The sequence below is a fragment of the Gallus gallus genome, chromosome 5 (genome assembly GCF_016699485.2).
Source record: "Gallus gallus isolate bGalGal1 chromosome 5, bGalGal1.mat.broiler.GRCg7b, whole genome shotgun sequence".
Taxonomy (NCBI): Eukaryota; Metazoa; Chordata; class Aves; order Galliformes; family Phasianidae; genus Gallus; species Gallus gallus.
Genome location: NC_052536.1, coordinates 30,057,343 through 30,069,207, shown reverse-complemented (window position 1 = coordinate 30,069,207; position 11,865 = coordinate 30,057,343). Strand labels below are relative to the sequence as shown.

At 46.3% G+C, this 11,865-nt stretch overlaps 1 protein-coding gene across 2 annotated transcripts; it reads left to right on the top strand.

The window, feature by feature from the left end:
• Positions 1-897: 897 nt before the first annotated feature.
• GREM1 (gremlin 1, DAN family BMP antagonist) lies at positions 898-10,771 on the top strand. 2 transcript variants are annotated; one of them, NM_204978.3, is made up of 2 exons: positions 898-1,063; positions 7,167-10,771. In NM_204978.3, exon 2 carries the CDS (start codon positions 7,168-7,170, stop codon positions 7,720-7,722), a length of 555 nt encoding a protein of 184 aa, NP_990309.1. In that variant the 5' UTR covers positions 898-1,063; position 7,167; the 3' UTR covers positions 7,723-10,771. The 2 variants fall into 2 exon arrangements, with proteins under 2 accessions (NP_990309.1, XP_025006359.1); XM_025150591.3 differs by lacking the exon at positions 898-1,063 and adding an exon at positions 1,731-2,349.
• Positions 10,772-11,865: the final 1,094 nt, after the last annotated feature.

Here is an 11,865-nt window from a genome sequence, read left to right as displayed (position 1 = left end):
TACAAATCTGTTTGTTAGATCTGCACCTCTCTCCGGCCCCGGGGTGAGTGAGGTGAGGCCACCGAGGTGCCTCGTGGTTCGGGTTCACGTCGGAAAACAGGGACACAACAGCAGACGGTTGCAGCGAGACCTGCAGAGCGACTGCAATGGGCGACGGGAGCCGGAGCCGAAGCGGGGCGGCAGCGGGCAGCCCGCAGCGGGGCCTCAAGCCGGGCTGAGCTCCCGGCCCCGACGGGCGGGCGACTCCGGGATGACGACCTCGCGGGATGCCCGAGGTGCCCGCGGCTCTCTGAGAGACGAACGGGAGGGGAAAAGCCCACCCGAGGTGTCCCGCCTCTTGTGAGCAATTTAAAAAAGAAAAAAAAAAAAAAAAAAAGAAAAAAGGCTTTCAGTGATACAGAGCTACGAGTGCGGCTTTCCCTCCACCTTTTTATTTTGTTTTGTTTTGTTCTGTTTTGTTTTGTTTGCCACACTTTTAGAAGCAAACCTCACACCTCAGCGGGTGGCAGTGGGGCCAGGAAGGCCGCTGCCTCCCGCCCGCCGGAGCCGGCCGGGTGCGGGCTGCGCCCAGCAGGACCGCGGCCCTGGGCAGCGGGAACGGGAAGGGAGCAGGCGGGGCCGGAGGGAGCCCTTCTTAAATGTCATACTTTAATGAGGATGGAAAATGTGAATTTTCTGTACGTTCCAGATAAAATTCCTTGGGGTGGTGACCTTTAGCAGCGATTCTCTTAAGAGAGGAAAGCAGTCGAGCGTTTATCCGCACGCCCGAGAGCTTTCCCTAGTGGAAGTTTATGGAAGTGTTAAAGGGGGCGGAGGCGCTTGTCCAATGATCTGGAGGGGCTTGGAGCGGAGACCTCAGCTGGGAGACATTTAAATGGGAGACAGCTCGGCGCTGCTGCAATTTGTAGGCAGGATCCCAGCCTCGCCCTCTATGGACTCCCGGGTGGCTGCGGGCTCTCACGCCTCCCGCTCCGCCGAGTGACCCGCAGCGCTCAGCCCCGCCGCGCCCCGCCGAGGAGCCGCCGCCGAGCCGGGCCCCCGAGGAGCAGCCGACGCCGCGCAGGTGAGCCGGGCGCTGCTGAGCCGGGCCGCGCACCCGCAGCGGGAGCGCAGATGGGTCCCGCTTGGCCGGTCTGTGCGGGAGGCAAAACCGTAGTGCCTTTCTCCTACCTCCGGGGTGCGGGCAAGAGAAGGAGTTGTTCGTCGGTGCGTGGCCAGGCTGCTGGGGGTGCGGAGATGCCACCGGCTCGCCTGTCAGAGGCACAGGGCTGTCACTAGCTTTTCCGCCGGGGATCGGGGCGCTGTGACATCCCTCTCCCCTGACAGGCGCGGGGATTGCAAAAGCCTCTCATCTCCGCCTACAGCATCACTCCCGACAAATTGGATGCGGCGCGCACCCGACTCACGGCGAAATCCCGGCCCGGCCTCTGCGCGGAGCGGGTCGAGGGCAGCTCCAGGTGCCTGCCTCGCCGCTGCCCGCCCTGGCCCGTCCCGTATCCCGTCCCGTTCCGCCGAGCAACCCCGCTCCGCGTCCCGCCCGGGAAGGCGGCGTGCGCCGTCGGGGCCGCGCGGCGCAAGCGGCGGCACGGGCTGCGCGACCGCGGACCACTACGCGTGTCCTCGGGCAGGAGGAGCGGCGGCGCCTCGGCCGTGCGCAGCGCCCCTTTGCTCCCCGCCGCCTCCCGCGTGAGCCGCACTCGCAGGGCTCGGCCGCCCCGACGGCTCCGGCCGTCCTTCTGCCGCAGCGCTCCCCGCTACTGAGGAGGCCTCGGCCCGGCGGAGCTGTCGGCCTCGACGTCGGGGCCGCCCTTGCCGAGCGGAACGTGAGCCCCACTGGCTTCGGACGGGGCGATCGAGCCACCCGGCCTGGCCGTTTCGGTGCGACCCCACGGGATCCGGGGACGAGGCTGGGCGGCGGCCGGCGCCCGCGGAGAGGGCCCTGCCGGTGCCGCCACCGCTCTGCGGGGAGCCCGGCCGGGCAGGCGGCCTCCCTGACCCGACGGGAGAGCGGCGACGGCGAGCTGGCAAAGCGCGCGGCCCTGCGTATCCCGCATCCCGCCAGCTGCCGGTGCGCGGCCCGCGGTTCCTCCCTGCGGCTGCGGGGCGGGGGAAGGCTCCGCGGGAGGCGGCGGGCGCCGGGCCCGCGCTGAAGTCTCCGCCCGGGACGGGGTGCGGGCGCCCCTCGGGTCTCGGACATCGCGCACGGCCGTGCCCTCTGTCTCCTCCTGAGGGTACGGTCCCAAGCTGTGCTAAAGCGCTTGCTGTTCTCCCGGTGAGGTCGTGTAGAAACGCGTGGCGTTTTCCGAGACGTTTCTTCGTGTCGCTGCACAGCACTGTTCCCAGGGCCCGGTAAGCAAACGTTTCCGGAGCGACTGCGCTCTCGCAGTGCGGCTGGCAGCTGCGGGGCCGCCCCGACGTGCGTTGGTACCGCCGTGCGCACGCCGTGTGCTGCTGCTTGCGGCCCCTGCAGAGATCGCGTTCTAGAGGAGGTTTCTCCGTTTTTGTTATTTTTTTATTCCTCGTGGTGCTGCCCACACGAGTTAAACGTCTCAAAAAAGGCAACTCCATGACTCACATTAGGAGGATTAGGAGCATTAGAAGGAATTATTGGAAATGGAAATGGACCTGAACTCTACCAAAGAGCCACGTTAGCTTTGCCATCTTGGGCTGAGGGAAAAAAAAAAAAAATTCAAATGGTTCTGTGGGAACTGCAGTTGTTTTGCCTTCTTGTATATTTAAAAATACAGATCTATAACTATGAAAACATTACATAAGACTATTTCTGTAATTCATATGTAATAAACCAGGCAGAAAATCATTCTGATCCGCTGGGACGTAACCACTTTGGTTTTCTCAATAGCCAGTGTTGTGTTTTGCCTCTTTGCTTGGCTGCTATTTGAAGCCCACCATGCACATATATTTTTCTAGGTCTTCAGCAGATGATTTTTCATGCTTTCTGTGAAGCACACGAACCCGTGGCTCATGAGAATGTTTTCCCAGTGAATATGGCTTGCAGATGAAATGCTGGGCCTGAGGAGAATTCGCTGTGTGTTTCAGTGGAGCTGGGATTCCACCCAGCGCTTGTAAATGCGTCTCTGTGTGCACAGCATTTCAGGGGTCGCTCTGTGGCTCTGCCTGGGAGCTCATAGGAAAGCCCTGATTAAATGCTGACTTTTGGAGGTCCTTAAATTACAGCAGAAAACGTATAAGCTAAAAAATGACAGCTTACTGTATTGAGCAGTAAACCTGAACCAGTTTGCACTCCTCTGTGGTTGCAGGTATTAATCTGCAGACATCTTCATCTGCCATGAAATGATTGGATCCTGGTTCCACATAATCACTGTGTGAGGGGATTTGAATGGTTGGGTCCAATTCTGCTCCCGTTTGAAGTCAGCAATAAAACTGCTGTTGGCTGTAGGACTGAGTGCTTGCAGATGATGATGAGGAGAACTCATTAGGGAAATACGGAAAGATTTCTGAAGTGTTTTGTTACCTTTTAAAATAAATATTAATGATATCGGATCTGAATGAAGTAAGTGGGACCCGAGTGAAGTGTTTTGTTTGTAGTCATCTACTTGTTCAAAGAATTCTCAGCTGAGTTCTCAGAAGAATCTCTGACCACACTGCTGCTTCTATAACATCCCGTATTAAGTACAGAAGGTTCTGCAGAAATTTGGCATATGCGTGCTTTTACAGCCTGATTCCTCACAGCTCCCACCCAAGCTTCAGAGTTATCACACATTCAGAATTATGGCTGTGACAAGGCAAAAAACAAAACAATCAAAAAAAGAAAAAAACAAAAACAAAAAACCAAAAACTGCCCCCAGACCATCTACTTCTGGTGAGACTTCCTTTGGGTAAAACCTTGGGCATGGTAACATGGATTGAGCTACTTGTGCTCTTTGTGGGTTGGTTGGTTTTGGGTTTTTTTGTTTGTTTGTTTGTTTGTTTTTAGTAATAAAAAAGCTTTTGAGGAAGCATTTCACAAACACTAATTTGGGGGTTGGATGAATCATTCTAGTTCCTAACATAAGCAGAGGTGTTGTCTTCTCTTATGAGCAGATGGGATCAGAGAGAGTGCAGATTGCAGGCTGCTTTCATTACTGAGGCATAATACCTTATTTTTATATATATATATACACCTTATATATATATATCTTATAATACCTTTGTATTTTGCTTTTCTTCTACTTTTTTTTTCCCCCCACCAAATAATCAGAAAATTTCAAGTAAATATCTAATAAGCTACTGTGATAGGAAGTTCCTGCTTAAGCTGCTACTGGGGGTCATGAAGTCAGTGTAGCCTCTTCGGAGGGTCTGTGTTTCAATTTAGAAGATTAGAATAAGAATTTAGTCCTAAATATTTAAATTATTTTTATTTCCAGATGTGTATTTTGGAATATATATAATTGGACCATAACAAAAGGTGCTGCTGAGTTGCTAACTTTCACACAAATCACAATTTCTTCTTCCAGTATATAATATAGTTTCTCCCTTTAGGGTTGTAAACCAACTGTCATGGTTATAAAAGTCAGTGAAAAATTGTATTTCTTCCTGTTTTAGGGTAATATTGAAACACATGCTTGTATTTCCTTAGGGTGAAGCACATACTACTTAACGACGTGTCAATCTGGGATACGTATCTTAAAATAGTAGACATTACCATCAGATTTTTCCCAAATCACCATCCCCAAGTACACTCATTTTCACATGACTAGACCTTACGTGACTGTGTGATCAATTGCACATTTGTGGAAAAATGGTGGAACAGCATGGAGATGATGAGCTCTAGGAGCAAAAGTAGTACGGGAATATGCACAGTGGTGAAACAGGCACTCAGTTATGGGAAACTAAACAAACACCTGAAGTTTCCTGGCACTGCTTAGAAACTAGCAATTTATTTTCGGTTGCATGCAATGACTTTTTTTCTTCTTCTAAGGTTCTGGCACCATGTTGAGTAAATAACATGCATACTGTCTAAATACAGTGTGGGTATACAGTCACCAGAGAAATAAGAATAGTTTTGGAAGGAGTCATTCTGGTCACTTGAGGAAATACGTGGTGTTTTATAACTGTATTTAAAAAAATACTGTACAGGCAGAACGTGGAGACTGAAAAGAAACACGCTTAAAAAGCATTGAGGTAGTAACAGAAATGGGAAAAAAACAGCAAATACGAAGTCCAAGCTGACACTTGAAATTACACTGCATTAGTCTTCAATTAGAATTCCCAATGTTTTTTGTTTCGTGTCTTAAGGTTATTAAAATAGCATGTTCTGTGCAATATTGCGCTTAGATGTTTAGAGCAGCCCTTTCAAGCTGCCTGCTGGAGTCAGGCGCAGTGTCATGCTTACAGCCCTCTCTTGAAGTCTGAAGCTTCTTCTAAACATAAGACATGCTGGTACTAAGCCGAAATGAACAAAATGAATGGCTACTGGTAAATAAATCTAAATGAATAAAATGAATGCAGATATTTATCGTGTGCATCATAAGCTCCAGTATGTTAACAGTCTGTAGACAAACACACAAAACATTGGCTCCACAAGCAAATCCCTACATACAACGGGTACCTCCTGTGACACTTTTCCACTCCAGCAATTCCTTTTCCAGTCTCTGGTGAGAAATACTTTCTGAACAGCACAAACGAAAACTTACCCTTTCTGTGTGACTGGAATGACCAAGTAACTTAGAAATGAACAGACATCTTGTGCAGCAGATGGCACAATACCCTGAGCTTCCGCTGGGTCTCCAGGGGGCCCTTCCAGGGCTGGCACTTTGCTGTCTATCTGCCTACCAAGAACACGGCCCTTGGTTTCACATACACTGGCTGGGCAGTAGGATGAGTAGGAATCTTCAGCTCAAACAGTAAATCATCTTCACTGATAAAATATGTTAAGTAAGGGATCTGGCTGCAGTACTTCGAAAAGGTAGAGGACACCGATTTCCTCATTTTTTTATTCACAATTCTTTCCCTTTTTAATGCCCAAGCTTCCCATTTCTGGTGGCTATCTTCCAAGCTCCCCACAGTGAAGGTCTCCTGAGAGCTTCCCTTCCCAGTCTGTCTTGCTTGCTTTCACAGCCCTTGCTTTCCAAAACAACATGGAGACCATGATGCTTCAGGAAGAGGAAGGAGCGTGGCAGGTCACTTTCTAGCTTGTGGGACTTGAGTTGACCCAGCAGCCCAAAGAGCTTGGAGCTCTGGGAAGCAATAGAATTGGTGGAAGATACCTGGGTCATAAAGGCTAAGGAAGGTATATAGGCTGGTAACTAGGTTTGGAGCAGGAATGCAGTTAAGGATCTTCATTGTCTCTACTTTTTGCACTTCTTGAAGTCCTTTTTGGTTCTTAATGTCATATATGAAATTCTACTGTCCTCATATGTCCTTCTGCTATCATGACAGACGTAATGAATAAAACACAGAGATTTATGACTGCTTATGTGTAATCTATCAAAGATTCAGAGTAACGTAAGAAGGTGTAATTTCAAATTACAGATGCGTTTCTTTTGATCTGTATCTAAGCATCAATTTATGTTAGTTGCCTATCTTGTGCACATCTCTTACTCAGCCTAGGTTTCATTACATTCGGACTCAGTGGATCAGTTCAGAGGTGCAGTGTGGCAGAGCTTGGGATGCTGTATTCAGATGACAGGTAGATACAGCATACAGGCTATATTTTGGATGTGCATTATGCAAAGAGTTGTACAAAGCTTCTGAGCCTGACAAAGGAACATGTAGAATGGATGTCCTCTGGTACTGCAGATAACTATGTCGTAAATCCTAGCAAGGCATAAAATCACTCCTTCCACTTGTGTAAATCACGAGGAGCACTCCTGATGTCAGTAAGGTATAGGACGGGAATGAGAACTCTTCAGTAGGGTGCATGAAGAAAGGAGTTGGAAAAAGTTGCATGCAACGCTAAGTGAAATTCTGTATAGACTTATTTTAGTATCTGACTTTCAAACACAATATATGAAAGCTTTTATCACTTGGTAATTTGGAAACTGCTTTCCAGCTGGTGAAAGCAAAGAGCTCATCTTTTATAAGTGTGCATTCATGCACACGCACTCATATTTCTTTTATGGAGCTGAAAATTTACTGCATACCTGATTCCTGTTGATATCTGAAATCCACAACTGTGCTTTATTTCCTCAACTTCCTCTCTATAGGATGGTCCGCACACTGTATGCCATCGGCGCTGTGTTTCTTCTGACGGGATTTCTGCTACCGACAGCAGAAGGGAGAAAGAGGAATCGTGGATCTCAAGGCGCTATCCCTCCTCCTGACAAGGATCAGCCCAATGATTCAGAGCAGATGCAGACACAGCAGCAGTCAGGCTCCAGGCATCGAGAAAGAGGAAAAGGCACCTCAATGCCTGCTGAGGAGGTGCTGGAGTCCAGCCAGGAGGCACTGCACATCACTGAGCGCAAATACCTAAAACGGGATTGGTGCAAAACTCAGCCCCTCAAACAAACTATCCATGAAGAAGGCTGCAACAGTCGCACCATTATCAACAGGTTCTGCTACGGCCAATGCAATTCTTTCTACATCCCCAGGCATGTCCGCAAAGAGGAAGGCTCTTTCCAGTCTTGTTCCTTCTGCAAGCCCAAGAAATTTACCACCATGACTGTTACCCTCAACTGCCCTGAGCTTCAGCCCCCTAGGAAGAAGAAAAGAATCACCCGCGTGAAGGAGTGTCGGTGTATATCTATCGACTTGGACTAAGCCGAGAAGTGCATTGTTCTGATTGCACTCTGACTGTCTGCAATCATTGCCAGTGTGAGGGAGTGGCTTGAACTAGCAAAGCTTTGGGGCTGGATGAAACTGAAAGGAACCCAGTGAATCACCTAAAAAACTACAGCTAACCAAAAAAAAAAAGAACAAAACGGATGTAAGGGAAGAACAGGCACATGTGTGTAAGAGAGAAAAAGAGTGTGTACAAGCAAATATATGAATGGTCACTCTAAGAGAAAAAAAAGGGTAGGAAATATTAAAAATCTACTTACCCACAGTGATGACTTAGGTTTCGTAGTATATGTTCACACTTTTGTCACTTACTGGGAAAGTGGAGCTGTGGCGTTTGCTAATGTTCATCTGCCATGCTATTTGCTTTTACTGTATTATGAGAAACATCAATGTGAGAGGACAATATATATGAAAGCATGAATCTGTTCTTAAATATGAAGTAGGAAAAAAGCAGTTACAGCATAGCAAAAACATCACTGAAAATAGCAGCTGTATCAGGAGTTTGTAACATGCTTCTTCAGAAAAATAACTATAATACAAAGGCTGCTTTTGGAGAACAATGGGGAAGTAGGAGTGCTGAAAAGTCAGCATAGGTGGATGGAAAACAGAGCCACAGCAAGTTAGAATGAAAAAGGCCAAAGTAAGTAGACAGGGGGAGCACAAAAGGGAGTGGAAAAAGGAAAGATACTTAAATAGGAAGACACAGAGGAAAAGATATTGTCTTCTGTTTACGTTTTGCTTTAATTTATATACCTAGTCATATATTACATAAATTAAAGAGAAACTATATACGAGGCTATAAATATACTTCTGAATTCTAACGACTCTACATCAATCAAAACCCATTCCTGTGCCACTAGATCCGTCTGATGTCTTGTATTTCTGATAGCAGTTATTCCTCATATTACATATATATGTATATGCAGTATCTTTTATTCATTGGTATCTATACATACGTACAATGAGTCTGCAGACTCCACTGTTCCTATCTGAACTCTCTGCTCTTTTTCACACACATACATAGAAACGTACATATTGCAGCACAAAAATCTTGCTAAGCAAGATCAAGTACAGAATGGCAGTAATTTAGTACATAAAGAGCAAAGCAAAAATTAAAACAAGCATCATGTGACTGCAAATGCAATAACCACACAAGAGACAAAAGACACGACATTCATGACTAGTAAACATTGCATTGTTATTGTTATTTTAGCTTTGCCACAGGCATGCAGTTTGTTGAAAAAGAGATGCAGAACTTTGCCAGCAATAATCCTCTTTTTATATCTTTTACCACAGACTTGCATTTAAGCAGGATTTGGACTAAGTAAAGAGAATTTCCTGAAAATTAAGGGCTAACTCATTCCCCTTTTCATCAAGGGGGAAAAAAACACACGAAAGGGGACACTACTTCCAGCAGCTCAATGAGTGTCACGTGGGAGATCAGCTTGTGTCTTCCCTCCTTCAGGATTAGGACCACAAGCTAGAGAAGGGGGGTGGCTTTTGGCAAGAGCCTGGGGAGTCTCATAAGAGAATTCATTCCAGCAAGGTGGTCCCAAAGCCCTGGGGGCTGGCTGGAGAGCTACAGCCTGACCGGCCGCCCCTCAGAGTGGTTGCTGAGCCAGGCATTGGGCACTGGCTTGGCAGAGCACCTTCTGTCCAGGCGCTGAAGGCCCTGTGGTGCTGCAGATCCTGCAGGCCTCCCTGTCTCCACCTACGTGCCAAAGAAAAAACCCCATTTTGCACCTACAAAAAGGCATGGTCCTAGGCCCAAGTTAACAGTGTGATGGGGCTTGTGTAGCCCAAGACACACTTTCCCCTTCAGCAGCAAGACTTCTCCCCCCACAATCAGTGCAGCTGTACTTTGCCACACTAAAAGCCTCTCTCAGCCACAGGGTGATTATTTTGACAGGATTTCTGTCCATCAAACTCTGAGGAAGACAATTCTGCTCTTAGTAACATGTCCGAAGGGTAAACCATACAGTGGCACGTCACAGATGCATAAGGTGTGCAGTTGTTACATTAAAAGCCACGGATGTAACTCAATGTCTCGTGCAATTATTGGCGATATCCTGCATCTCTGCAATTCATATATTTTTCCTGTAAAATCCACTGCTATGAGGTCTGTGTTTATGAGATTAAGAGATTGCACTCATCGGTTCATATCCTTAAAATGCATTTCACTTGGTGCACTCTCATTCCGCAGGTTTGACACATTTATTCGTGGATTTTAAAATCCAATTTTAAAATCTGGCATTACAGGAGGTAGATTTCCACTGTGTGGAATGTGAATAGTTAGAAAGATATGGATATTTAATGTTATTGTTAATACAAATCCTCTTTCACTGATAATAGGCAGGGGTTGTTCTCCTTTAAATTAATTTTTTGAGTTGGTTTGCAGGTAACAGGGCCAATCTCAGCCTTTGCTGAAAGCTTTATACTCTGTAGTGTTTCTGTTCAATAAGTGGGCACACCTTAAGAATGAAATTATTTCTTCATTTGAAGTCGATAGCAAAACACCCGTTGTCTGTAACAGCAATGGGATTTCATCCTAGGCTGCTATGTCCCTAAACCCTTAGATGTGAAGCACGGCTTTAGACATTACCGACTTCAGCGTTCTGAAGGGCAACTGATAAAAGTGTTACAAATCCTTATGTTCCAAACAGCCTGTGCCCTGCTCACAACAGAACTCCCCTGGAGGCAGATCCCCCTATAACTATGTAAATTTTATACAAAGAACTTTTATGAATTGCTAGTTATTGCCTGAGAGTAAGAAAGTTCTGCTAACTTACAATTATACCAGATATTTAATATCAACCACAATATGTATTTAAATGTCTGCTTTATTCTAAAAACAATGGACTATATAACCTAAGGCTGCAGTATTTTCATGCTCGGTCTCACAAAGCAAAACTTGGTTTAAAATGAAGTTTTAATTATTTTGTAACTGAATAGAATTGGAATTTTTTCTTCCCAGCATTTTGTACGTCATTTTAACTACTAGTAACAAATAAATAAAATATCTTCTCCAGTCCATGTCTATTGTTGTTTTTATTTTTTTTTTATTTCTTCCTTAAGTTTCCAGCTCTTTCTGGATCTGTTGTACTTTGACTTCTGTGGCTTCTCTTAATTATAAAAGGGCTTACATTCTGACAATGAGGCATAGAGACAGGCAGTGGCACCATCATTCAACACGGCTACTTCAATAAAATCTTTAAATGAGATCTGTCACTTCCCCCTTACCCTTCCACAATTTATAGAAGGAAAATCTCAATCTTTACTCACACTTTTCCCCTTGTAAACCATACAGTGACAGTTCAAAATATAAATCAAACTTAAATGGTTATAGAGGTAGAGGTGGACTCAGCATGCCTGCCTCATATTTTACCTCAGCTTTGTGCCTATTCATCAGTGCACTTCCACATAAAAAAAAAAAAAAAAAAAAAAAAAAAAAAAAAAACCCTTTGCATTGGAAAGGGAACATCTTTGCAATGCAGACCTCTCAGCAAGCTCTTGGCAGGGATGGAGAATTATACAGGAGTATAGGAGGATTTGTCTTTTCCTTTTACCGCCCCTAGCATTCTCTGCCTTTGCAGTGGAAGCTGCTCGGATGGGGACTGCAGTCCCACAGATCTATTCCCTTTCCTTCCAAGGAGCAGCAATGACACAGCTGTGCATACAGTCCCACTAGTAGCCAGCACGTAGTGGCTTCCTGTAGCACACCCAGGTGACCAAGAGGTGAGTTGGCTGGCACCCAGCCACGGAGGGCAGCTGATGGTAATGTTCTGCACAGTTTTACTTCATGTGCAGCCCTTGTGAAATAATGGAGCTGACCAGCCTGTGGTGTACTGCTTCTTAGTGCAATTTAAAGGCTATAGCTTTAGTCTTTCTTCACCTCTATCTCTGTCCATTCATTTATTCTCTTGCTCTTCTAAAATTTACTGAAAGGAAAATAATGTTTGTTATCTGTAAAAGGCAATTGACTTTTTCTGGCCTGAGATACGGATACAGTCAGATGTAATAAATTTCCATGAAGAGATGTGCAAATATATGTTCATATGAAGATTAAAAACAGAGAGAACAACCCCTGGGCTTACCTTTCTAATATTTTCTAGTACTATGGCC

Coding starts and splice junctions, on each gene's coding strand:
- GREM1 (NM_204978.3), top strand. CDS start 7,168: ATGGTCCGCACACTGTATGCCATCGGCGCTGTGTTTCTTCTGACGGGA.